General features: G+C 40.3%; 1 protein-coding gene across 2 annotated transcripts; it reads right to left on the reverse strand.

The window, feature by feature from the left end:
* Positions 1-95: 95 nt before the first annotated feature.
* LOC134538919 (methyl farnesoate epoxidase-like) lies at positions 96-25,451 on the reverse strand. 2 transcript variants are annotated; one of them, XM_063380531.1, is made up of 9 exons: positions 25,268-25,451; positions 19,695-19,946; positions 10,829-10,969; positions 8,101-8,372; positions 6,917-7,031; positions 4,575-4,755; positions 3,404-3,521; positions 1,911-2,052; positions 96-586 (listed from the first exon to the last, which is right to left on the reverse strand). In XM_063380531.1, the coding sequence occupies exons 1-9, from the start codon at positions 25,344-25,346 to the stop codon at positions 405-407; spliced, it is 1,482 nt and encodes a 493-aa protein (XP_063236601.1). In that variant the 5' UTR covers positions 25,347-25,451; the 3' UTR covers positions 96-404. The 2 variants fall into 2 exon arrangements, with proteins under 2 accessions (XP_063236601.1, XP_063236602.1); XM_063380532.1 differs by lacking the exon at positions 19,695-19,946 and having other exon boundaries at positions 305-586; positions 25,268-25,394.
* Between the last annotated feature and the right edge of the window lie 234 nt (positions 25,452-25,685).

The raw sequence follows: 25,685 nt of genomic DNA on the forward strand, positions 1-25,685 counted from the left end.
ATTCAAATATGTATATTACTTAAACGAAGAGATTATTTTAACTATAACTTTTAAACATGTTTGTTATTTAACTTCTTCCAATCTGTGTTATTCTGTTAAGGATAGGACGATGATGGGAAAAGTAGGAAACGAAATGGGAGTGTTTCAAGTTTAATGTGCCTCGGAAAAAGTCAAATCGATGGTTGTTCCAATCGAGTGGAAGAGAGATATATGCGGCGCAAGCGTACAATGAGCGTAACGGGACAATGTGCGTAACGGGACACTTTTTCGTGCGTGCAGCCGGCGTTCATCGTTTTATTAGACGTTGTCACGTCAAAAAAAAAAAAAACCGAAGATGCACGATTGCACGTTTGGCTCTCTTCCGTCTGTGAAAAGAAGGTTTTCACGAGTCGAACGCGTTGAGGTTAGTTCCTGGGCGTGAGCAGGGCCGCGAACGGGCGCGGGGATATCGTGACGCCGTCGTAGCCTTGGGTGGAGGGGGGAGGCAGTCCCGGGGGCTGAGACAGCGTGAAGTTGTGAAGAAGGGTCGTGAAGAACACGAAGAGACTGGTCCGGGCGAGGGCTTCCCCGAGGCATCGCCTCTTGCCTGCGAAAGTAACAGAAAACAAACAGCCCATGTTGTACTTAGAAAACAGTGGGGGAGCCATCTTTTCACAGACGAGAGAGCCAAACGGCCGATAGTGCATCTTCGGTATTTTTTTTTTTGTTCATTGTAAATAAATATGGCGGTGTTGATAAAAGGATACTATTGGTCAATTAGATTAGGTTAAGATACATTATAAATACTTTTAAAACATTGTGGACGGTTGATTTGGTTAAGATAGCTCCATTAAAGATACGGGGGGAAAAAAAGCATGAACTTCGGGGAACTTCGGGTTTTGGCTCTCTAGTCTGTGAAAAGAAGGCTTCCCAAAACGGTGACTCTTTTGTGTTCAGAGTGTGCATCAATCGGATCTACACAACCCCGAAACTCGGTGGGAAACGTCCTCAAGCAATATCTTTATCTACACTCCAGACTATAATAAGCACACGTAAAAAAAAAATGATAATGATTCCTTTCGTTGATTTGAGAACATTTTTATGAAGAATCATTCTATAAATCTGATGGATCAATGTTTATAAAGTTCAAACTTGATATCATCTCGGACATATTAAAAAAATATATGTATGTATATAATTTTTTAAAGCAAAACTAACTCAAAACAAAATATTTCAGTTTATTTAAAATTGAAGTTGCAGTCTTCAAAGTGTTTTGTTACTGAAAGTTAATTTACTATTTTCAAACAATTTGAAAAAAAAATACTATTTAAGGACACAAAATTACTATTTAACACGTAGGTGTGCTGACCTCCAGAAAAATCACACAATTTGAAAACTGCTTCAGATATTCGCCTCTGAACTGGCGCGCAGTCTTATCGTCGTGCATAGCCCAATTGTGATATTTGAGCGGTAACCATAACATGAAAAGGGGGGGGGGGGGGGAATGAAAATAAAGGTGAAATGCAAGTTCCTTAAGTGCTTTCAAGAATCTTTACTGGTTGTTTTACACCTAAAAATTACTCTGAAAACATGCGTTTTAGCCATTTTAACTATTCTAAAAATACAGTTTAAAAACTTAATCCGAAATCAAAATTATTTTTCGGCCCTCAGCGAACTCTTGAATGTTTTTCGTAAGCAGACCCCACTCGGATATCTTGAGTGGTTTTGAAATCGCGTTGTTTTTCCTGAAGCTCTGCGCGCCGTGTGTGTGGCCGGGTAGGCTGGGGCCTTAAATGCTTTCCGTGAACAGGCGCCACTCTGGTGGCAGGAGAAGTTTTCAAATCACGTGGTTTCTTCTGGAGCTCTGCACACCCTGTGTGTGTGTGTGTGTGCCCGGGCCGGAGAGGAGGGGTGGGGGGTCAAGGACGTACCAAGTCCAAACGGCATGAACCAGTCGTCTTGCACCAGCTCGTTGTCGGCGGAGATGAACCTCTCGGGCCTGAAGATCTCCGGGTCGCCCCAGTGGTCGCGGTCCATGTGGATGCTGTGCAGGCTCACCAGCAGGGTCGTCCCCTGCAGCAAGATTCATCTCTCGGTCAGCCTCCCCCTGGAGCCGGGGGTTCGCAATCCACGCAACACCATTTCAGGCCGACGTGGCGTTCCAAGGGTTCAGGTGTTTCGGACATGCCGCACCTGCACCCTTACCGTATTACTAGCACATTCCACGACCAGTCCTTTATGTCCAAGTAACGAGTTTTGGGTTTCTTGTCCGTCGTCCATCTGTCGCCCAAATTCCACTCATACGCAGAGCTTTCAGTTCATTTCATCCAGACGGTGGACCCGCATCTGGCACCATTATAGTCCCTTTTGTGATCATCGGGGGGGGGGGGGGGGGACGTACCAAACGAGTTGGTGTGCCAAATGAGACTTAATGACAGCGAAACTAAGGCTAAGACAGAGGAGATGGGATGGAGGCCATCTTGGATTGTGACATCATCGCTAATCCATTAATCCATTCACCACCTTGTATTGATCCATTAATCCATCCGCCATCTTGGATATTACCTTGACCTTTGAGCGACGATCGCAAGAAAAGGGCTTCGCTAGACCTCAAGAAGGAAATTCATCTTGATTGGAAGGGTTTCTCAGCTGTTTTAAAGCGTATTATTCGACTGCGTAATAGAGTTTGTTTATTTTTGTCTGAATTCCACCTGATACAAAAATATTATAAGTGCTGATTTTGTAACATGGAATTCACCAACTAAACGAAACTCTAAAATTAATTGTATAATTGTACGTCTTTTTACAAAACAAACAACAAAAAAACATGAGAGATTGATTTCTCAGAAATAATCTGGACAACACGGAGAAACCCAACAAAATATTCCATGAATAATCAGGAGCGCACGAATAAAACCAACAGGAGTCTTGCAAAAATCAAACTCAGTGAATTCATTTAGATATATGCTTGCATATTTGATAAAATAATAAACATAGCATAGCTATATACATTTTATGCATATTTTTAACAGATATATGCTAAGCATATAATTATGCAAGGCATACTTTATACATTAATTGTCTAAATATGTGCAATATCAGTTAAACGAAGGGTCCAGAAACACATGCGAGGAAAAGGGCTGTTAAACACTGATCAGTCTTCCGTATTAAACATCACCCATTTCTCGACCTTCAAACGTATATTCGCTCGTTACAGTGATGGTAGGATGAACTTCCTTGTGTGACAGAATACTGCCAGATGGGAATCGCTAGTAACCGGTAGGCTAACGATGTCTGGGCCCACAGCGGGTGGATCAGGACTGCGCGTGTCTGCCGCGCTGATCTCGGAACTGCTCGGTACAGATCGGGAGAGCTCGGGACAGATCGGCAGAGCTTGGGACAGCTCGGTACACGGTCGGCGCACCTCGGGGATGGTGTGGCCCATGAGCTCGGTGGTCTTCAAGGCTCTGTGCGCCACAGCCACGGGCACCACGCCGCTGTGGCGCTGCACCTCCATCAGCACGGCCTCCACGTAGCACAGCCTGCGACACGAGACGGCCACACGTCCACATGCGAAACTTCCTGCTTGTTAGGTACAGACACAGATAAATTATCAGTATAGTTTACTGAACAAGAGATAACAATCGGGAATAGCTAGGATGCGGGTATGAGCTCAAATTAAAAAAAAAAAGACCCATTTTCCGCACCCTGTACTCTCGCATCCGTTCACTGGAACTTTTTTGGCGACTCTTTAGGCGGTTTATTTCCAGGTTGCCTTTGATCATACCTCTGATCACAAATAACATTTAAGTGGCCCACCTGGTAAAGGGTGTACCTGTGTTAGTCAAGCAGGATGATAAGTGAGATTCTCGCTGGGGTCTCTAGCTCAGTATCGCCTCTAAGTGCAAGGCTATGAACTGGCGTGCAGTCTTCTCGTCGTTCTTAAGACAACTATGATATTTCAGTGGCAACTATGACATCGAAGAGAAAGATGTAATGCGAGTACCCTGAGTGCTTTCAAGAATCTGTACCGGATACTTTCGTATCCAAATATTATTCTTAAAACATGCATTTTAATAGTTTACACTCTTCTAAAAAATACAGTTTAAAAATTGAATCTGGACATGCAACAACCTATCTGCCATAAACTTTTGCTTAAATGCTTTTCGTAAACACGAAATCGGAGCTCTGTGTAGTTTCTATGAAGAACCACTTTTTCCGAGATTACGAAGAACTCTTTGTGTTTTCTTCGTTTGAAAAAAAAAGCAGTTAAATCCACTGTTTGAACTTCTATGTCGAGCCAGGTTCAGTTTTCTTAATTTATTGTTTGCTAACAGAAATGTCTCATTACGAAAAGAAAAGAAAAACCACGAGAGAGAACATGGAGAAATCCAACAAAATATTAACACGAATAATCAGAAGAGCACGGATAAAACCAACAGGAGTTTTGCAAAATCCAGCTCTGGCTCTCCTTGTTCCTTCGAATCACAGCGCGTGGAACAATATGATTCGAGAGATTGCAGAGCTGGACTTTGGAAAGTGTGGCGAAGCTGGCGGAAGATAAGGAGTCCGAAGGGTCGGCGGTGCGGCCACACCTGGGGCGATGGTGCAGCGCTGGCTGGTCGCCGCGGCCGACCACCGCGTCCAGCTCGGCCTGAGCCCTGGCCTGCACGCCGGGGTGCAGCACCATGTACAGGGCGGCGAAGCCCAGCGTGTTGCTGGTCGTCTCCGAGCCAGCCATGAACAGGTCCAGGCACAGCGACAGCAGCTGCTCCTCTGCGGGCACACGCGCGCGACCATCACCATGCTCACAAGCAGGGCCGGCGCGTCCATACAGGCGAACTAGGCAACCGCCTAGGGCGCCAAGTAGCTGGGGGCGGCGCAGCACGACACATAACAGCTGATATAATATGTTTAACGATTATTGAAACTAGATGAAAATGGATTTTTTGTAACAGTGGAATGTTTATATTGATATAAGTAATTATTTAAAGTCCACGGTGACCTGTTTATGATTTGTAATAAGTAAAAAGTAAAAAAAAACACAAGCCTGCTTACATTTGATTGTTGACAAAATCTTAGGCTTACGTGATGTATTTTGAGGCAAGGAAAAAATTTTTTTGTGGTGTCCGGTTGGGGGATGGGGGCCATTAAGGTTTTTCGCCTAGGGTGCCAATTTACCTTGCACCTGCCCTGCTCACAAGCCCTGGCACACTGGCAAAATTCCTCACCTGGTCGCTCAAAGCTTTACGAGCAAGCTCTAGGAGTCCCTACTAACCACCACGCTCACAAGCCCTGGCGCGCTGGCGAAATTCCTCACATGGTGTCTTGGAGCTTTACGAGCAATCTCTAGGAGTCCCTACTAACCACCATGCTCACAAGCCTTGGCATGCTGGCGAAATTCCTCACCTGGTCGCTAAGAGCTATATGAGCAAGCTGTAGGAGTCCCTACTAACCACCATGCACACAAAACCTTGAGCGCCGGCGAAATTCCTCACCTGGTCGCTCGGAGCTTTACGAGCAAGCTCTAGGAGTCCCTACTAACCACCATGCTCAAAAGCCCTGGCGCGCTGGCGAAATTCCTCATTTGGTAGCTCGGAGCTTCGCGAGTAAGCTCTAGGAGTCCCTAAATCGGAATGGGTGGACAGGTGAGAAGAGTTACACTGCTCTGGTACTAGCCTACACAGCTACACAGAGGTTGGAAGTTGGATAGGTCCTCGGCCAGAGGATGGGTTCACTGGGTGTTCTGAGGAGTCTGGGCCAGGTCATTGGGTATGGACTCGCATTGGCAGCTGGTCGCTCAATACTTAAAGGCAAGCCCTAGGAGTCCCCACTCCAAAACGGGCGGACAGTTGAGCAGCGTATCTGCTCCGGTACTAGCTCTGGATCAGAGCAGATGCTGTATAGGTCCTCGGCTAGATCACGGGTTCTCTGGGTGTTCTGAGGAGTCCCAGAGATGTGAGATAGGTACCTTTTGTGCATATTGTGAGGGAGGGAGCTATTGGTTGCTGAATTGGCTAGGGGTTGGGTGGTGTCGATGCTGGCATGGGTGGCCTCAGCCTTTCAACATAGCTCTTCTCCGAAGCCTCCAGACCACGATGAAATGGTGTATCTGTTTCCCTCATCATGCCATTTCCCATCGGACTCTACCTTTTCGAGGGATTATATGCTGGCCCAAAAAGGTTTAGGGAGCGCGTGTATTATATCAGCAAAGCCCAGGCTTTGATCCAGATGGAAAATTCTCATTATACTCGTAGGATGGGGAATCTTCCGAGAAGAACCACGGGTTAGCTGAATGGTTAAGGGTGTTGGGTGACAATGATGCTGGGATGCATAGCCTCGGCCTCTCATTGTACCTGTTCCAAAATCATCTCCTAGTTGCGATGAAATGGTGTATCTATTTCTCTATGGCTAATGTTGGTTGGATTCAGTCCAAGTGGGAGTACATGTCAGAAAGTCCAGAAATTTAAACAACTCCAGCATCTGCTGATGACTACTGTCAAATTCACATCTTGGGAGTGGGCCTGACTCCTGCTGGAGAAGGTTCCTGCTGCTTGAGGGATCAGAGCTGATGGTGTCTCCTGAATCCGAGTCAGAATCCAACAGGGTCATGGAAAGGGTGCAAATATGTGAACACATAGCCTCACTACACCAAGGCAACTCACTACCTCCTCGTGGTACCAAGAGACACTTAAAAAAGTTTTAAAAAAACCCAAGAAAAACACTAAATTTTCAAACACATACTGGCTTTCAGCCAGGAGCAGAAAATACACTGATCACACATAGGACTCAAACAAAAATACTCATTAAACAATATTTACAATATTGTTGGTAAATTTTAAATTTAATTCTTTTAAAAATGGCGTGCAACCTTCAAAAATATCTTGTCATATTTTACTTTAAAAAAAACTACCTGCAGTTGAAACCAAAAACGTACCAGTGAATGTGCAGTTGGGCTGCGACTTTGTGCGCTCCATTTCTTGCAAGAATGAGTCGATCAGATCTCTAGAATAGTCGAGGCTCAAGCTTGATCGATGCTCGGAAACAGTTTCCTGGAATTAAAGCACAAACAACTCGGTGAATCACAAACATGTGAGGGGCCATGTTGCTCCACCCCTCTCCAAGGGTGTAGTTAGACAGAGGCAGGGTGGGGCTACAGTTCTCCTCTGAAGCCAGATTTTTTCAATAATAATGCTACTCATTAACCAACCAAAATGACTCATGTGTGGTTCAATTTTTGTCCACTGAATATGCAAAATGAAAGTAGCCATGCCTTTAAACATAAAATCGTAAGCATGGCATGAAATGTAAGGATAAACCCTTCATACACGAAAATCTTTATACAAAAATTTCAGATTTCGAAGAAGCATTGAAGGGACATTAGATATCCTAGAAATAAGTTTTAAAGTATCATCTTTTAGTTTTCTCTGGTGGGTATTCCATAACCCAAAGCTTCCCCCCCCCCCCAAGAAACAGGACTACCCCAAAAAATATTCTTATAACTGATTATACCTATCCCCTCTCAATCTTTTTCGCTTGTATCGGAGCTGTTGCTAATAATTTTAAAAATTTTGTTTGATTCGTGCTGCCATTTGCACTTTATTGTGGAAAGCAACGTTTATGATTCAGGGCGAATTCTATGGTGGGCACTAAGGAAGTGTGTGTTTGGAAATCTCGAAACTTTGGTGTGTACTCGAAAAGCAAATATTTTATTTATCAGTAAATTTATCAAGTTCGGCATTATTTAAAAAAAAACTCTACTTTAAAATTTGTGCTGAGTTTCGTATTATAAGTTTTTTTGCAACATGAACAACATGCGAACATATGAATTTGCTCATTACCGAGGTTAGATGTTTACACCACTGGCGAGTACTAAAATTACCACTCACATTTATATTTTTATATGTTTTAACATACGTAATCTTTGTAAATAGCAGACTGTGAAAATTTTAAGCACATGAAGAGTTATCGCAGCTCGTATTACAAGTTTATTTGCAATGTGAGAACACAAGAATTTGGTAGTTACCGAGGTTAAATGTTTCCACATCACTAGCGAGTACTGAAATACTAAACACGTTCTTTTTTTTATAGCGAAATGGGTTTGTGAGTGAAATCTCTCACCCCGAGGAAGTCCCACATGCGACACAGGACTCGCACGAGGTGCGAGTAGCCGCTGCGCTCCGGAGCCAGCCAGCGGAGGAAGGGCATCTGGTTGAGCAGGCCGCCGGACATGTCCAGCACACGGAAGCTGGCGTGCACGGAGTCGAGCAGTCCGCGCAGGCGCTCGTCGTCCAGGTTGAATCGCCTCCCGGCCAGCAGCGCCCACAGAGCGTTCAGAACGCTCGCGTCGAAAGCATCGTGCATGAGCACCGGCTCGCCGGTGTCGCTGCACGCTGGCAACATGCGAATGCCCCATCATGGCATGAGGCACATCGAAATTGTACACGTTGGAAGTAAATAGCTATAATTAACATTCTGTGTTAAGGAAATAAGAGAGAACAAATAGTTTTTAGTTTTTTTTTTTTTTCGTAGAATATTCTTTAAATTTTTATTGCAATGTGGAATTTTTTTTTTTTTTTTTCACATACCCCATTGCAGCTTTGCATTGTTTGTAATGGAAAAAAAATTCGTTAATTCCCAATAAGAAATAAAAGAAAAAAAAAATTCTACAGAAAACAAGTCTAAATCAGCTGATGTCGAACAGATGGACACACCGATGAAACTAAGCAGTTATTACGGACAACACAACAACGACAGCACAGACGAACACATTCAAACTTTTAATATCCTTTGTGTGTCCCAGAACCATCATGCTTCCCCTACTATGTATGTTTGCTACATTGTCCACGTTTGTTGTCTGTCTGCATGTACTGTTCTTGTTAAAACTTTCTCTCGTTGTTAGCCAACTGTGGGCTCGTCTGTGCTGTTAATACTTCACGACTTAATTCCTTCCCTGGAATGCTTGACCGGGCTGATATTAAAAGTTTGAATGTGTTGGTCTGTGGCTGTCGTCGTCGTGTTGTACATAATACCAGCTTAGTTTCATCGTTGTGTCCATCTGTTCGACATCAGCTGATTTAGACTTGTTATCTGTGGGTATATGTTTTCATTTTTATTTATTTTGAATTCTTGAATTTTTTCAATGACAAAAATGCAAAACTGCAATGGCATATGTCAACAAAAATTAAATTAAATCAAAATTCCCCATTGCATTAAACATTTAAAGAATGTTTTCTTCCAAAAAAAAATTAAGAAATATTTGTTCTCTCTAATTTCCTAAACACAATTGAATAGAATGTTAATAAACATGTAATTTGTCCATAATGGTGTAGGATGTCCAAAAATTTGTATAAAATTTTTCAAATAATTTTATAATCAAAACTTAATTTTCACACTCATCTTACACTCCAAAACTCGAAATGTGAATCACATTCTTTTGAGGGTTATCACAATTTACAACACGTCTTCAGTCATGGCACGATGGCAAAAAAAAAAATGCCAACTCTACGAAGTGATGCTCTACGAGGTGACACAATTATGAGACACTGTCATCACAATTCCAGAGGACGTGGGTAGGAACCCTGGTCCAACCATCCTGATTTCATTGTTCCGTTGGTTTCCTGGAATATCTCCAGGCGAATTCAGGGATTACTCCCTACCACAGACCATGGCTGAATCCTTCCTCAATATCCTTCGATTGTCTCGTTGAGTATTAGTGTCTCTAATGACAAGATTTATAAGCCCAACTTGTATAATATGTAATAAATATGCTTCATATCTCATAAAGCTCAGTATTATTTATGACTTATATTAATTCCCAAAAAATGTAACATTACTTGTAGTAAAGAATATAGTTGTTAAAAATCAAGTTATGAATATATGTTTTTGAGTCTAAAGCTTTTATCACGCGATGGAAGGTTGATACAGGCTCTTCGCTAGACGCTTTCCAGCAAAACTGCTAGCCAAGCCTTAATGGCGAAAGGAATGGATGTTGCTGTGGAAGAAACTATCACATGCAGAATTGTGATTTTCATTGTATAAACATGGATGTTTCTCACAATTGTAGCATAACCGTAACTGCTTCAAAACAGACCACATGTTTACCAAATTTCTAATAAAATCAAGATAACTTCAATCCCTCAAAAGATAAATTACCATTTTTAGAACTAGGTGCTCACTACCACTTCATTCTGATTGGGTAAAATATCCACCACCTTGCATGAAACCATAAAGAGAAATTCGAACACAACCGGTTACAAACTGCCAGAACTCTGCTAATTCTTCAACAGAACCGTCCGTACCAGCTTCCGCGGAAGACCTCGAAATATCATCAAATTGCCATACGTGGATTAACGCCCATGCCCTGCCCGGGACCCCTCGCCAGGGCCGGTGCAAGGTAAATTGGCGCCCTAGGCGAAAAACCTTAATTCCCCGCTACCCCTCCCCCCCCCCCCCCCGGCCGGACACACCAAAAAAAAAATTTCCTTGCCTCAAAATACATCACGTAAGCCCAAGATTATGTCAACAATCAAATGTAAGCAGGCTTGTGTTTTTTTTTTACTTTTTTACTTATTACAAATCATAAACAGGTCACTGTGGACTTTAAATAATTACTTATATCAATATAAACGTTCCAAACTGTTACAAAAATCCATTTTCATCTAGTTTCAATGATCGTTAATAATCGTATTATATGAGCTGTTATGTGTCGTGCTGCGCCGCCCCCAGCTACTTGGCGCCCTAGGCGGTTGCCTGGTTCGCCTGCGTGGACGCGCTGGCCCTGTGCCGGTGTGCAGCCGACCACGCTACGGAGGTCGCAGGGGGCAGGGCAGGGCAGACCAGGCCGCACCTCTTAGCCGCGCCACCATCTCGCGCGCCTCCCGCCGCAGCTGTTCCTCCATGGCGGTCCTGCCCAGCCCCAGGTCGCGCAGCTGCCTCAGCGAGAACCTGCGCTGCTCGCGCCACAGCGGCCCGTCCGTGAACACCACCCCTGCCGGACACGGACACATCTACACCACCCCTGCCGGACACGCGCGAGAAGCCTAACATGGACGTAGTTATGCAAATAGGCAGGGCCGCAACTAGGGGGGGGGGGGGGGGCAAGCGGGGCACACGCCCCGGGCGCAAAGCTGTGGGGGCGCCGAAATCGCTTGCATTGTAATTCCTACTAGTGGGTTCATACATGGAAGTTACAGTAGCACAGAAACTGTTACATGTAGGTACCGAAAATGCTTAAATAGCACCATTTTTCCGTGGGAGGGCCCTCAGACCCCCCGCTTTATTGGTGTGGTATGTGCAAAAAAAGAGGGGGGGGGGGGGTCCGCATGAATCAATTCATGCCCCGGGTGCCAGAGACTCTAGTTGCTGCCTTGCAAATAGGAACCAACCCACAATTTTGTTATATTTTATTTGAAAATAAATTAAAAATAGTACTAGGTTGATCGTACCGTTGTTGCTATTATTATATCAGTATTTATACTAGACCATTAAAATTATACCCACATTATGTCATCAATACGAGAATTGCAATTTATAATTAACTTTAACTTCAAAATACTCAGAATAGGTTTCATGTGGGTTGGTTCCTTTTTGCATAACTACGTCCACATGTCCATCAAGTTCTGTCCCTGCCCGAACACGCCCGAATATTCACCTTCAGGCCAACCTCGGGATTTGTTTTATTTTTGCGCAGGAAAAATGAATTAAAAAATTAAAAGTGGTCGGTTAGGTTAGCCACCTATATTAAAATACTTTAAAACACCATGGACGGTTAGTTAGGTTAGTATAGCCACATTAAAATAAAACAGAGAAATATAAATATATATAAATAAACCCGAGGTTGGCCGAAGGTGAATATTCGGGCGTGTTCGAGCAGGGACAGAAATTGATGTACATCTTAGGCTTCCCCGACACACGCACACACGGCAAACAACGAGCGCACAAGTCAAAAGAGATTTCACTCGCGTGTTAAACAGGATTACTTTCTCTCTCTTTCTCTCTCTCTCTCTCTCTCTCTCTCTGAAATGGTCTCTAACGGCGATTCTGACACTACCAACCGCACGGCATAAAAACCAAAGAAAATTTAGTTCTGTACCGAACGATGTCAGGATCTAGGTATCGATTTCAGATTTGCTCCGGTTCAGAATCTTGGTTTATTTCATACATTTATGCGTTTTAATGAAATAATAGTCTTGTTTGTATATATCCGTGTTTTGATATTCATTATCAAAAAAAATCAAAGGATTTTCAATAAGATTTCATAAGAGACTAAAGGTTGTGTTTGTTGATGATCTTAAATAATTCTAGGTTAACCTAACCTAACATAACATGACCTAACCATCTTTGGCCCCCTATAATCGCTATATTATTTTACATAAATTCCCATCCAATGCAATAGGCACAGATTATTTAAAAATGGTAGCTGTAAATACCGCAAATACGCAAATAGGAATGGTCCTTAATATTTTTTTTAATACATCAGACAGGCACGTGCAAAATCACAATATTTTGACGAGCGCGATTAAAAAAAAAAAAAAAAAACAAGGTCTCCAACGGACGGTGTGTTTGTTGATTCGAGCCTTTATTTAAAAACATTTGTATAATGGTTTCCTGTCAACACTAAAATGCTGTATTATTCGAAATATTCATTAAAAAAAACTAAAATTTCAGTATGCTCATAAATCACATTGTTAAAAAATTGGTTGTCTGTAAAGTCGGTTTGCAATAGTTTAACGTGACAACGTCATAACAAAACATTGATGAAATGATTGCATACTTTTATGAATAAAAATGAATCATTTTCATTGAATTATCACTATTTTGTATGGATATAAAGAAGGAATGAAATGATATCTACAATTTAATTGATAAATTTACTTTTATTTGCACTCATTAATTCAAATATGTTTATTACTTTAACGAACAGATTATTTTAACTATAACTTTTATACATGTTTGCTATTTAACTTCTTCCAATCTGTGTAATTCTGTTAAGGATAGGACGATGATAGGAAACGAATGGGAGTGTTTCAAGTTTAATGTGCCTCGAAAAAGTCAAATCGATGTTTGTTCCAAACGAGTGGAAGAGAGATAGATGGGGCGCAAGCGTACAATGAGCGTAACGGGACACTGTGCGTAACGGGACACTTTTTTCGTGCGTGCAGCCGGCGTTCATTTATTTATTAGACGTTGTCACGTCAAAACATTTGTATAATGGTTTCCTGTCAACACTGAAATGCTGTAAAAACTAAAAATTCAGTTTGCTCACAAATCACATTGTCAAAAAAAAATATTTATAATTTAGCTCTGAATGTGAATGACGTTATGATGTTGGCAGAGACGAATCGTTGGTGAACAATAAGCGCATTGCAGGCCCTACCTAGTGACAGCCCCACGCACAGGGCATCGCTTCAAAACGTCAGAGCGACGTGCGGACAAGGTACAAGATGGCTGGCCTGGAGTTTAACGAACTCACGAAACGATTGTGAAGGGTTTGTGTGTGTCAGTGAGGCGGGATGCGCTATCTCCTGTACAGTTGAGTCACAAGGCCACGACAGACACGACACGACGTCGTACATCGTTCCAGCTCGACAGAGTCAATAGCGTGAGGTCACAGTACCACGACAACCTGTGATATGGCTGTCGGCAAATCATTCCAAGCCAAATGCTTCCATAAAATGCAAAAAAAAAAAAAACAGTTGATGGCTGAAGTGCATAACGATATAACATTTGGTCGTCTAAGGTCTAACGCATAAAGTAGTGCGGTTAAGATACAAGGAAGCAAGCTACATACATGTAGATAAGGGACAGGCTGTTTGGTTATTTTAAAAATTAAAAAAAAAAAATGTAATGAACAGTTGGAAGTTATGCTACAAATGTGAAAGTGTACCTAAACGTAAAAATGAATTTTGATTTTCAACACAAAAATATACCTAGCAGGGAAGTATTTTTGATGTTTAGTTTTGTAAGGTTACCGTTTCCGTCGGGGCCCATATTATATGATGGGCAGCCTTCTTTTCACAGACGAGAGAACCGAAACCCGAAGTTCCCCGAAGTTTATGTTTTTTTCCGTATCTTTAATGTAGCCATCCTAACCAAATCAACCGTCCACAATGTTTTAAAGTATTTAAAATGTAGCTAACCTAACCTGATTGACCATTAGTATCATTTTATCGACACCGTCATATTTATTTTCAATGAACAAAAAAAAAACCCGAAGATGCACGATCGGGCGTTTGTTGTTATTTTATGTCATAATTCGTTTATAGGTGCTGTAAGGCACAAAAAACTGAATTTCAATTTGATCTGACAGTTTTAATGAAGCAGGATAATATGGTACGCATAGTAATATATTTTTATTTTCTAATATAAAAAATACTTAAATTTCAGCAGAGTTTATTTTTGAAAGACTGCAAGCCTGTGCAAAGCCCACCAACATTCCATGTACGAGCCTGTGTCAAGAAACTACAATACATAAAAATATTTCCCTCGCATTTCAGCATCTTAAAAACACATTTTGTAGACTTTAAATAATTTGTTATAGACATTAAAAACCTTAACATCGAAGTTTTTTTGTGTTCAGTCACCCTAATAATGAAAACATTACACCTATCCCTCACTTAGCACGACTAATTCGTTCCTAAAAATGCTCGTGTTATTCGAAATCGCGTATTCTGAAGCACTAGTTTCCATAAATAACAATGCTAATTTATTTGATGTATTCCAAAATTGTGTAGGAAAATATACTTTACGTAATATAAATTATTACATTTTAATTTTTCAAAAATTAAAGAGCTTATTCGCGTATCACCACCTGGTTCACACCAATCCTGTCAGGCCAATGTTTTTTTTTTTTTTTTTTTTTCATTGTAACATTCATTTAACAACCTTTTCCACGTGAATCGTCTGTTCATTTCTGTTCCGGTATCTAATGTCAAATGTATTCCCGCTAGTACAACCAACAGCATCAGACTTATATAAACTTTTGGTAAGAGTCCTTAGTTCGTACGATTGTGCGCACAGTTGACTTGCTTAAAACTAAAAACTAAAGTGCGACCAACATAAGCGTGGCCTTCATTACAATCTGCGCGCCGTGTAATACTTCTAGTTTTGTCTCAAATACCTGAACACGATGCAGTATGAGTGATCAAGCACGTACAGATACAGTCAGCTGAATGGACAGACGTTGCTTCTGTTTGAGTGAATTCCCTGCCACTGGCTAGACTGAGTTCACGGTCCGGTTTGCGGCCAGGCGAGAATGGTACGGCACGGTACGCGCGGACGTAAAAACATTTCGTCCTTTACACTCCATAGTCGCAATTTAATCTGTCATAGCTGATGGTTGTACAACAGCCGATATATATATATATATATATATATATATATATATATATATATATATAAAGCGTGTGTTAAAGACGATATTCCTGATTGAAAACTATCTGGTTTTACATAAATAATATTTTTAGGAATAAAATTCATGTGCCTATAAATATTTTTTCGTTAAAAACTGCTAAAATACTAAAAATAAAAGGTTTCTGACTAGTTTTTAACCGACAATAATACTTCAAGAAAATATATACCGATAAATGGTTGAACACACAACCACTCACTGACTGATGCACACTTAATAAAAATATTTTTGTACAAAAGCAAATTTTTTTTCAATGTTTGTTTGAGCTTTATTTATAACATGTTGGAATGATAATGCTACAGTAACTAAAAACTAAAACCCTACAAAACTAAAAAAAATATTTTTGCAAAACTCCGTTCCCCCGGAGAAACCCCCGGAATGGCCACCGCATGGGGAGCCCAAGAAAAGAAACGGGCTCCCCATTTGGAAGCCACCTGGAAGGTTTTTTTCTGTTCCACCCACCGTTTCTTTGGTAGCCTGACTTGTTACAAGGGATTGTATTCCTACCAGAGAAAATGCCACCATTTTGTCTGGGCAATCCGCCTTGGAGGAGCCGGGGCGCGAACCCGGGTCCTACAAGTCACAAGGCAGGCGCTCTACCCCAGAACCAGAGTGGTAGAGCAGATACTTGAAGTCTTTTTAACACTGACATGATGTGTCCTCGGTAACGAACAAATTTATGTGTTCTTATGTTGTTCGTTCAGCATGAATTATGTAATTTCATAACAGTGAAATATAATTTGTACAAGTAGTCTGGCATTTTTTTAGTTGTTTTCCTGCAAACAAACTTACAGTCCCGCTTTACAATAATTATATAGAAGTATAGACTAGTAAAAAAAATATGTAAGAGTGTATAATATATAGTGTAATATATGAATGTGTGAAAAATATATAGTGCAATATTTTCTAGGTCTAGACTCGAACAAAAACATTGAGCCAAAAGAGGCTTCAAAAAACGTTGCTAAAGGTTTTTTTTAAAATTTCCTTTAATTTAAATATTGTTTTACTATAACCATATCAGAAATGTATGTATATATATATATATCAATTAAATTATGTAAAAGAGCACTGAGTGCTGGAATGCCATGTTGCAATAACAAGATCTGTAAAGAGTAAAATAGTATGTCAATAAAAACCTATTGGATTGAATTGAATTGATTGACTTTCCAAACCAAAGGTTGTCGGTTCGAATCTTGGCAGCTACGAATTTTTTTTTTACTTGTAAAAATAAATACAGCGCACGCAACATTTCAAAAGTAATAAATATATTTGAATTAATGAATGCAAATAAAAGTAAATTTATTAATTAAATTGTACATTTCATTTCACTCCTTTGTATCCATACAAAATAGTGATAATTCAATAAACATGATTCAATTTTATTCATAAAAGTATGCAGAGATAGATTTTATCATACAAAAGAAAGATTTAAAAAAAATTTCTTCCTCAAAGAATATAATATTTTTAATGCCTAAATGGTTTGGTTGCAAAAACCTATTACGGCTCAGTTTCAGGCCGAATATATTTCCTTTTCTTCTGGATCAATCATTTCATCAATGTTTTGTTATGACGTTGTCACGTTAAACTATCGTCTCTAAACCGACTTTACAGACAACGAATTTTTTGTAAAATCATTAATGCTTAAGTTTATTTTATTGTATTGTGAAACATTACACAAAATAAACTCAACTGAATTGCCACCTCAGTAGTATAGATGACTATACACCTGATGGTGATAATCTGTCGTGGCATTTTTAACATATGATATAAATAATGCAATATTTTACCTACTTAACCACCGGTTGTGAGGAAATTGTGATTTTCGGTCACTAGATTGCATTTCATTTCAACTATTGGCCTGGAGTTAAAACATTAATTAGAATCACAAGACTTTGTATGCTGCTTATTTATACAAATTCTTTCTAAGATAATATACATAATTTACTCATTTCGTTCACGTATTAGGACTTATGGTAGTTTTCCGTCGCCCCCAGGCGGAATTATCTCATTATGGTAATTTTTCAGTATGGTAGTCTTCCGTCGCCCCCCGTCAAAACAGGGCATAATTGAAAACTACCATATTTTTATTTTTACAGATCGCAGTTATTAGTATACAGTGCTGCTTCCTATAACCCATTTTTGGAAACATTTGCTTCTATTAGTGCGCGATCTGTTGAGTTGATTTATGACTGGAACTACAGAAAGTAACCGTCAGAAGCGCGATCTGTAGCCTTTTAAGTTAACCTAAGAAACAGCTAAGGGTTTAACAGTGCTACCTAGCGACGTATTCTATACACTACTTCGAGAGCGAAGCAGCTGTACTTATTCAATGAAGTGTATAAGGAAATATGGTAGAATTACGCCTCGTCCTTTGAACTTACGGCAGATTTCAGTTACGGTACTTTTTCCGCCTTTTTTCGAAGAGGAGTCATTCCGTGTGAAATCACCAAGGCGTGGTTGCTTGACCATTTTAGAAAATTTTAATATTTTTACCCAATAAAGTCTTATCAGTAAATAGCTCAAAACTATTTTTATTTAATTTTTATCTGCTCCAAGCTCCCAAATTGCTTAGTAGAATTTTTCTATCTGCCCAACTCTTCTTCCATGACCATCCTTCTTTTCCTGTACTCAACCTGCCTGCTAATAATGCATGATATTTTTTGCATCCCGCATGAAAGTGCCCAGGGTTTTCCCTCTGTCTATGGAGGTTTTACCTGGTCCCAACTTATCTAGTAATTAGTCTAGAATTAAGATAGGGGAGTTAGTCATGGCGCCAATTGCGGCCATGGCTGGCCAATCCCCGAGCAAAGCACACGATGCATGCTTCCCTTTCTGCATGGCTTAAACCCAGCATGATTAGGCGTAAGGGCTTCGGCCTGGGACGCACCTAGAGTCTTCCCTAACCCAGACCCCTCCCAAACAAAATACACTTAGTTTTAGTTAGGTTAGGAAAAAAAAAATTTATCTGCTACCATTTTGAATCAGGGCTCGATTATCTTCGCTACTGCGTGCAAAAATAAGGCCTCGTAGAGGTTTTTTTAAAAGTTTATTGTTGGCCTTTACTAAAATATAGAAGTTTCTTGTCTTTACTGATAAAAAGAGAACATTATAGGCTTAGATAAAATGTATAAAAATATATTAAATACATTATTTGGAAAACATAAGAAAAATGACCTTGAAATATGCCAAAATAGTGAACATTTTAGCAATTTTCATGACCTTTTAAGGTGACTTGGGGTTGGAACCAAAATACCAAATTTTCTGTGTAATAACTACGGCTATAGTACTTTCCAACTGTGTTGAGTTAAAGTAATGGTTTTAAGCCCTTCCTGCTTTGTTTTAGCATCAAAATTTCAAAATTTTCAAATTTTGCTAATTTAAAGGTCAAGGCCAACAATAAACATTTAACAAAACCTCTACGAGGCCTTATTTTTGCACGCAGTAGCGAAGATAATCGAGCCCTGATTCAAAATGGTGGCGGATAAAAAATAAATAAAAATAGTTTTGATCTATTTACTGATAAGACTTTCTCTGGTAAACATTATTTTTTTTTAAATGGTCGAGTAACTATTAATTTTAAAATTTGATGATTTCACACGGAATGACTCAGAGGCCAGGCGGAATACCGCCATTATGCGAGTCTTCCGCGCCCCCTCATAAACCGTTGAGGCCAAGTCTCACGGAGCAATCGTAAACGGAGGAGCTGGTCCGTGCAGGCTATCGTGGAACGCAGGAATGGATCCAGACAGCACACGACAAGAGAGATGATTATGCCGTGCAAGGGGGTTCCCTCCCGTCCCTTTTCTTTTCCGACCCAGCGCTATTAGCCTAATGGCCCTTCCTTCCTGGGGCCCCCATGGGCGTGGATGCGGATCACGCCGCATTCGCAACCAGGAAGGGCGATAGAGCTTTGGGATATACACAGGGGCCGAGGCCAGTGGCGTAGCCAGGATTTGTGTATGAGGGGTGTTAAGAAGCATGGCCCCCCGTATTAAAGCGGGGGGTTCGGGGGGGTCCTCCCCCAGGAAAAATTTGGATTTTAAGGTGTAAAATAGTGCTATTTTAGCAGTTTTAGGTACTTAAATTTAAATATTGTAATGGTAAAAATTTTATTAATTTTAATATGAAATTTGTTTGAGTGATGAATAAGAAATTAATTAAAGATTTGTTGATAAGGGGGGGGGTTAACCCCTAAAACCACCCCCTGGCTACGCCCCTGGCTGAGGCTACCCATCCCAGCATGTGTACCACCGTCGGCCCCCCTACCCATACAACGGAGAGAGGCAGAGGGGCAGAGACGCACCGAGTCTCCGGCCGAAGGTGCGCAGCCGGAAGAAGAAGCCGTCGGGGCGGCCGTCGAACTCCTCGCGGGAGAGCACCTGGAGCACGGCGCGGCGGCCCGACGCCAGCACCACGCGGTCCCGCCCCAGCCTCAGGCCCACCAGGGGCCCGTGGCGCGCGGCCAGGTGCGCCCACACCAGGTGGTGGTAGCCGCGGTGCGCCAGCTCCCGCCGCAGCTGCAGGCAGTTGCCCACCACGGGCAGCCAGCGAGGGCCTGCGGGGGACACGGTCCCGTCAGCCGCCCGTCCGCCCTACGTCCTTCCCCGTCACTCCTGCGTCGGCCCCCGTCACTCCTCCGTCCGCACCCGTCACTCCTCCGTCCGGTCCCGTCACTCCTTCGTCCGCTCCCGTCACTCTTACGTCGGCTCCCGTCACTCTTACGTCCGCTCCCGTCACTCCTCCGTCCGCTCCCGTCACTCTTACGTCGGCTCCCGTCACTCTTACGTCGGCTCCCATCACTTTTCCGTCCGTCGACGCCACGCCATTTAAAACTCCACTCCATCGCTCCGTCACAATAGTGTTTCCAACAACCCATGGGATATTCTCTCTCTCTCTCTCTCTCACTCTCTCTCTCTCTCTCTCTCTCTCTGAGATTTATATGGTGTTGTACGTAGCATTTCACTGTCGTCGTTCAATTGTTTGGACATGGGATTTAAGAACAGCAGTGATACGCACGTCATTCACAGCGATTTTTACCACTTGGATTCCATCGACAACTACTGAGGCTTATATTTTCATGGGAAATTCCTCTTGCATAAGGTTTACCAGTTTGACGATCATGTACGCTAAGAACTTACAAATGATTACAGAACCGAAGGAACCTTTTTTAAATAAAGATAATGCTTTTCAGACATTTCGGAGGTTACAATTTCATTCGTCCGTCCGTAGAAAGTTGAAGGCTGGCAGGGTTTTTGACGGACGGGCTGATGGAATTTTTCGGGCCATCCGATTGGCTGCGGGTCACGTGACCGACGGATTGAGGCGGCGGGTGAAGGGTGAAGGGAGGGAAGGTTTCAGTCCAGATTCATGACCTACGCAACGATTGCAACGTCGCTGCAACGCCACACGCAATCAACGCAAGAAAATAGTGGTTTAAATAGAACGCAAGTCGCAAAACGTCCTTAATCTGTAATTAAAAATAGTGAAACAGATGAAAACAAATTAAAAATTCATATCAAACATGAAAAAATATATATATCGTCAATAATTTAAATTTGAAGTGTTATTCAATTTACACTGTGTGTTAAGTTTAATAAAAGAAAATGTTACGTGTGTATTAAACACATCATCGTAGGCTTCTATATACGAAATGTCTGCGTTTTTGGAACAATTCTCTTCCAATACGGCCGTCGGACACGCAAGACAAAATGCAAGAAAGGTGCAGGTCGAAAAATACTTGCGTTGCCATTCTGCGCATTGCGTTGTTTATAAAATGGTACTCTGAAAAGTGGTTGCTGAACATGTTGCGTCTTGCAATCAGGCCTTTGGTAACATCTAATACCTATCGGATAAGGGAGAATCCAAATTTTAGAAGAAATAATAGCCCCTTAAGATATTCTAACACATTTCTGACGTCACTTCAACAGGAACTAAATCAACGTAGCGCTAAAAAAATATTAAAACAATACACGTTTACGGTGAACCGACTTCAAAGTTAATGTGTTGCTTTGATTTGTTTATTGTTTTTATCCCAGTTTAATGTTTTGTTCCTAATGGTTATCGGGGGGGAAAGGAGGGGGGAATCTCCCCCATTTCTCCTCCCCTAGAGCTTCCCACCCTCGCAAGAATGTCCTGGTTAAAGTTCCGTACCACGTATCCCATTTCATCCCTTGATCACGATGGCATTCTCCCATATACTTGATTCTGTGGAACATGATGCTTGCTGTTTTAATCTAGTAAGTAAAAAAAATTGGTTGTCTGTAAAGTCGGTTTACGGACGATAGTTTAACGTGACAACGTCATAACAAAACATTGATGAAATGATTGCATACTTTTGTGAATAAGATTGAATCATTTTTATTGAATTATCACTATTTTGTATGGATACAAAGGAGTGAAATTAAATCCACAATTTAATTGATAAATTTACTTTTATTTGCACTCATTAATTCAAATATGTTTATTACTTTAATGAAGAGATTATTTTAACTATAACTTTTATACGTGTTTGCTATTTAACTTCTTCCATAGGAAAAGAAGGAAACGTGTTTCAAGTTTAATGTGCCTCGAAAGAGTCAAATCGAATGTTGTTTCAATTTAGTGGAAGAGAGATAGATGCGGCGCAAGCGTTCAATGAGCGTAACGGGACACAGAGTAATGGGACAATGTTCGTAACGGGACACTTTTTCGTGCGTGCAGCCGGCGTTCAACGATTTGACGTTGTCACGTCAAAAGTTCCTGGACATAACAAAAGCTTGTAACACAACTTTCTGAAGTTCAAGCTAATGTTGAAATATATTTAATGAATAATGAACACATGAATACACAAGATCTTAAAATTCTCTTCACAGTTTTTTCTCAAATTACGTTCTTTAGGGCGTGGAAATGGGGTATGTTTTATACAACAATATTCTTATCAAGAGTCTTCTACGTGTGAAAGTAAGGAATTGAGCATGAATTGCATGCACAGTGTGTTACATGGTGAATCTCCATTTTTTTTTTTCGAAACTCAGACGCAGAGATTGTTAAATGGGAGTAAATTTTGGCTTCTAAAAAAAGGTAATAATTATAAAGATAAGTAGTTACAGTGGCACATTCGTCTATAGTTAATGCAACCATTTTGATTTTTGTTTGTTACTTTGTTACTATCTTAGTTTACCTTAAATTTGATGTATGATTGGTTGTAAAACGTATAAATTAAACTGTTATAATATACCATTTAAACTGGGTAATACTGAATATAATACATGGTTAGTGCTTTACTTTTTCTTACACGATGCTTAATTGTTTTAAAACAAAACTTTTTTGACGTGACAACGTCTAATAAATCGATGAACGCCGGCTGCACGCACGGAAAGTGTCCCGTAACGTACATTGTCCCACTAAGGATGTGTCCCGTTACGCTCATTGTACGCATGCGCCGTATCTCTCTTCCACTCGATTGGAACAACAATCGATTTGACTTTTCAATCTTGTTTTCGTCGTTTGAATTATTAATATTATATAATTTAACGATCGTCCACCGATTTTCAGCACAATCGGTACGGTTATTTAAAAGTAATGTTGAATTTTCAAATACGTTTTAAACGAACAATGGTGTTTTACAGTTACACATAATAATTCAAATTACACCCGGGATCTTTTGCACAATGTTTTAAAAAATATTGTAACACATTATAAATAAGTTTGGTGTATTTGGGATGCGTATTTGTTATAAAATCGTATTATAAAAACGACATAATATAATTCCCCTACGGTGCTGCTATCTACGGTGACGGACGCGAACCGAACGAATCGTGCTCTCTATCAGCTGCCGTGGGAACCAGGCACTCGTTAATACATATTTTCCTTTGTTTATCGCGATGGGCGTTATTATTAATGAATTATAAATAAAATTTCGTGCCCGGGGCCACAATTGCATATCATTTTGAGCACTGGAAGACATAAAAATGTAAAATATTCTCGACGAATTTTAATCTGTAGTTTTGATTGCTTATTACAACAACAATTTCGGGAATAAATATTAATTATTCTTGCATTTTAAAAATCTGATTACTAGTATAATTTCAAGTACCTATTTATTCTTTTATTATTAAAATAAAAATGATTCAATTTTATTCATAAAAGTATGCAATCATTTCCTCAATGTTTTGTTATGACGTCACGTTAAACTATCGTCCGTAAACCGACTTTACAGACAACCAATTTTTTTATATTAATTTTTTTTGACGCCTATTTAGAAAAAAAAATACATCCTTGTAGCATTATTTACCATTTTTCCTAAGATTTTCAGTTTGTTTGTAAAAAATATATAAGCTAACAGCGAAGACATTTGTGAGCTCACTAATATATACAGTTTATATCTTTTACAGACTATAGATCAAAACACAGATTCAAATATTATATAACTCATATTTATGAAAAACTTTTAAAATTTTGTTCTGGGAAGATGAACGTACTAAATAAAACTTTATCTTATTACAGAAATTGAAAGTCCCACAGAGCTGTAGCCTGCGAATTGTCCCGTTACGCTCATTGTACGCTTGCGCCGCATCTATCTTCCACTTGATTGGCCTATGAATCTACTATTGTATTAAATAGGATAAGGCGGGCTTTTCAAAAGTAGCTTTTAAATTTAGTACTTTAACTATACTATTTTTTTATTAATTATTTTTTTGTTATTTTTCCATTTTTTTCAAAAATAAAGAGAAATAAACAAAAAGAAACATAAAAGATAATTTAAAAAAATGGTTGTCTGTAAAGTCGGTTTATGGACGATAGTTTAACGTGACAACGTCATAACAAAACATTGATGAAATGATTGATCCAGAAGAAAAGGAAATATCATATTCGGCCTGAAACTGAGCTGTAATAGGTTTTTGCAACCAAACCATTTAGGCATTAAAAATATTATATTCTTTGAGGAATAATTTTTTTTTAAATTTTTCTATCTTTTGTATGATAAAATCTACCTCTGCATAATTTTATGAATAAAATTGAATCATTTTTATTGAATTATCACTATTTTGTATGGATACAAAGGAGTGAAATGAAATGTAAAATTTAATTAATAAATTTACTTTTATTTGCATTCATTATTCAAATATATTTATTAATTTTGAAATGTTACGTGAGTCGTATTTATTTTTACAAGTACAAAAAAAAATTTGCATCTGCCGGGATTCGAACCGACAATATTAAAATTAGATTATAGCGCCGCTAATCGTTCACCCACGAGGCCATATTCGATTATTGATAGTTTCAGATGTTATATATACATTTATAAAAATTTTTTTCACGGTAGGGGAATAATATTATTTCGTTTTTATAACTCGTTTTTATAACTTATACGCATCCCAAATACACCAAACTTATTTATAATGTGTTACAATATTTTTTAAAACGTTGTGCAAATGATTCCGGCTGTAATTTGCATTATTATGTGTAAATGTAAAACACCATTGTTGGTTCAAAACGTATTTGAATATTCAACATTAATTTTAAATAACTGTACCGATTGTGCTGAAAATCGGTGGACATACGTTAAATTACATAATATTAATAATTCAAACGACGAAAATATGATTGAAAAGTCAAATCGATGGTCGTTCCAATCGAGTGGAAGAGAGATGCCACGCATGCGTACAATGAGCAAATAGGACACATCCGTAGTGGGACATCCGTAGTGGGACACTTTTTCGTGCGTGCAGCCGGCGTTCATCGATTTATTAGACGTTGTCACGTCAAAAAATATTTAGAAATTTTATTATCAAGTTGAACCGCCTAACCGACGCCGACGTGCAAGGGAATATACTATTTTATGGAGCCAATTGAACATTCCAATTCAACAATCACTTTCACTAGGGACACACTTACCTGGAGGATAGCCAGGCGGCTTCCTGGTGTCGAGATAAACGAAGGCGACCAGGACACAGAGCACAAGGACAACCCACATGGTTACGTCGATGTCCTGCGACGTCCGTCCAGCGACCGTGGCGGTGGAAGAAGTGTCGACTTGAGCGCAGACACCAGCCTCTTCATCCACGTCCACCTACCTATTCGCCGTCGCAGGTCGAACCCTGGCCCCCCCTGCCCCTACCACCCCCCCCCCCCTCCCACAACCCTCCCACGCACACGCGCGCGCGATTTGAAATGCGTAGCAGCCGCGGTAACCCCCTCTAGACACGGGGTCGTCTCTTCAAGAACCAGCTCCGGTGGAGAGAAGACAACAAACAGCCTATTGTGGACCGGACCTATCTCAAAACCGCATCTTCTGCCCTCGACCGAACAGACA

Source organism: Bacillus rossius, chromosome 14 (assembly GCF_032445375.1).
Source record: "Bacillus rossius redtenbacheri isolate Brsri chromosome 14, Brsri_v3, whole genome shotgun sequence".
In the NCBI taxonomy this organism is placed as follows: Eukaryota; Metazoa; Arthropoda; class Insecta; order Phasmatodea; family Bacillidae; genus Bacillus; species Bacillus rossius.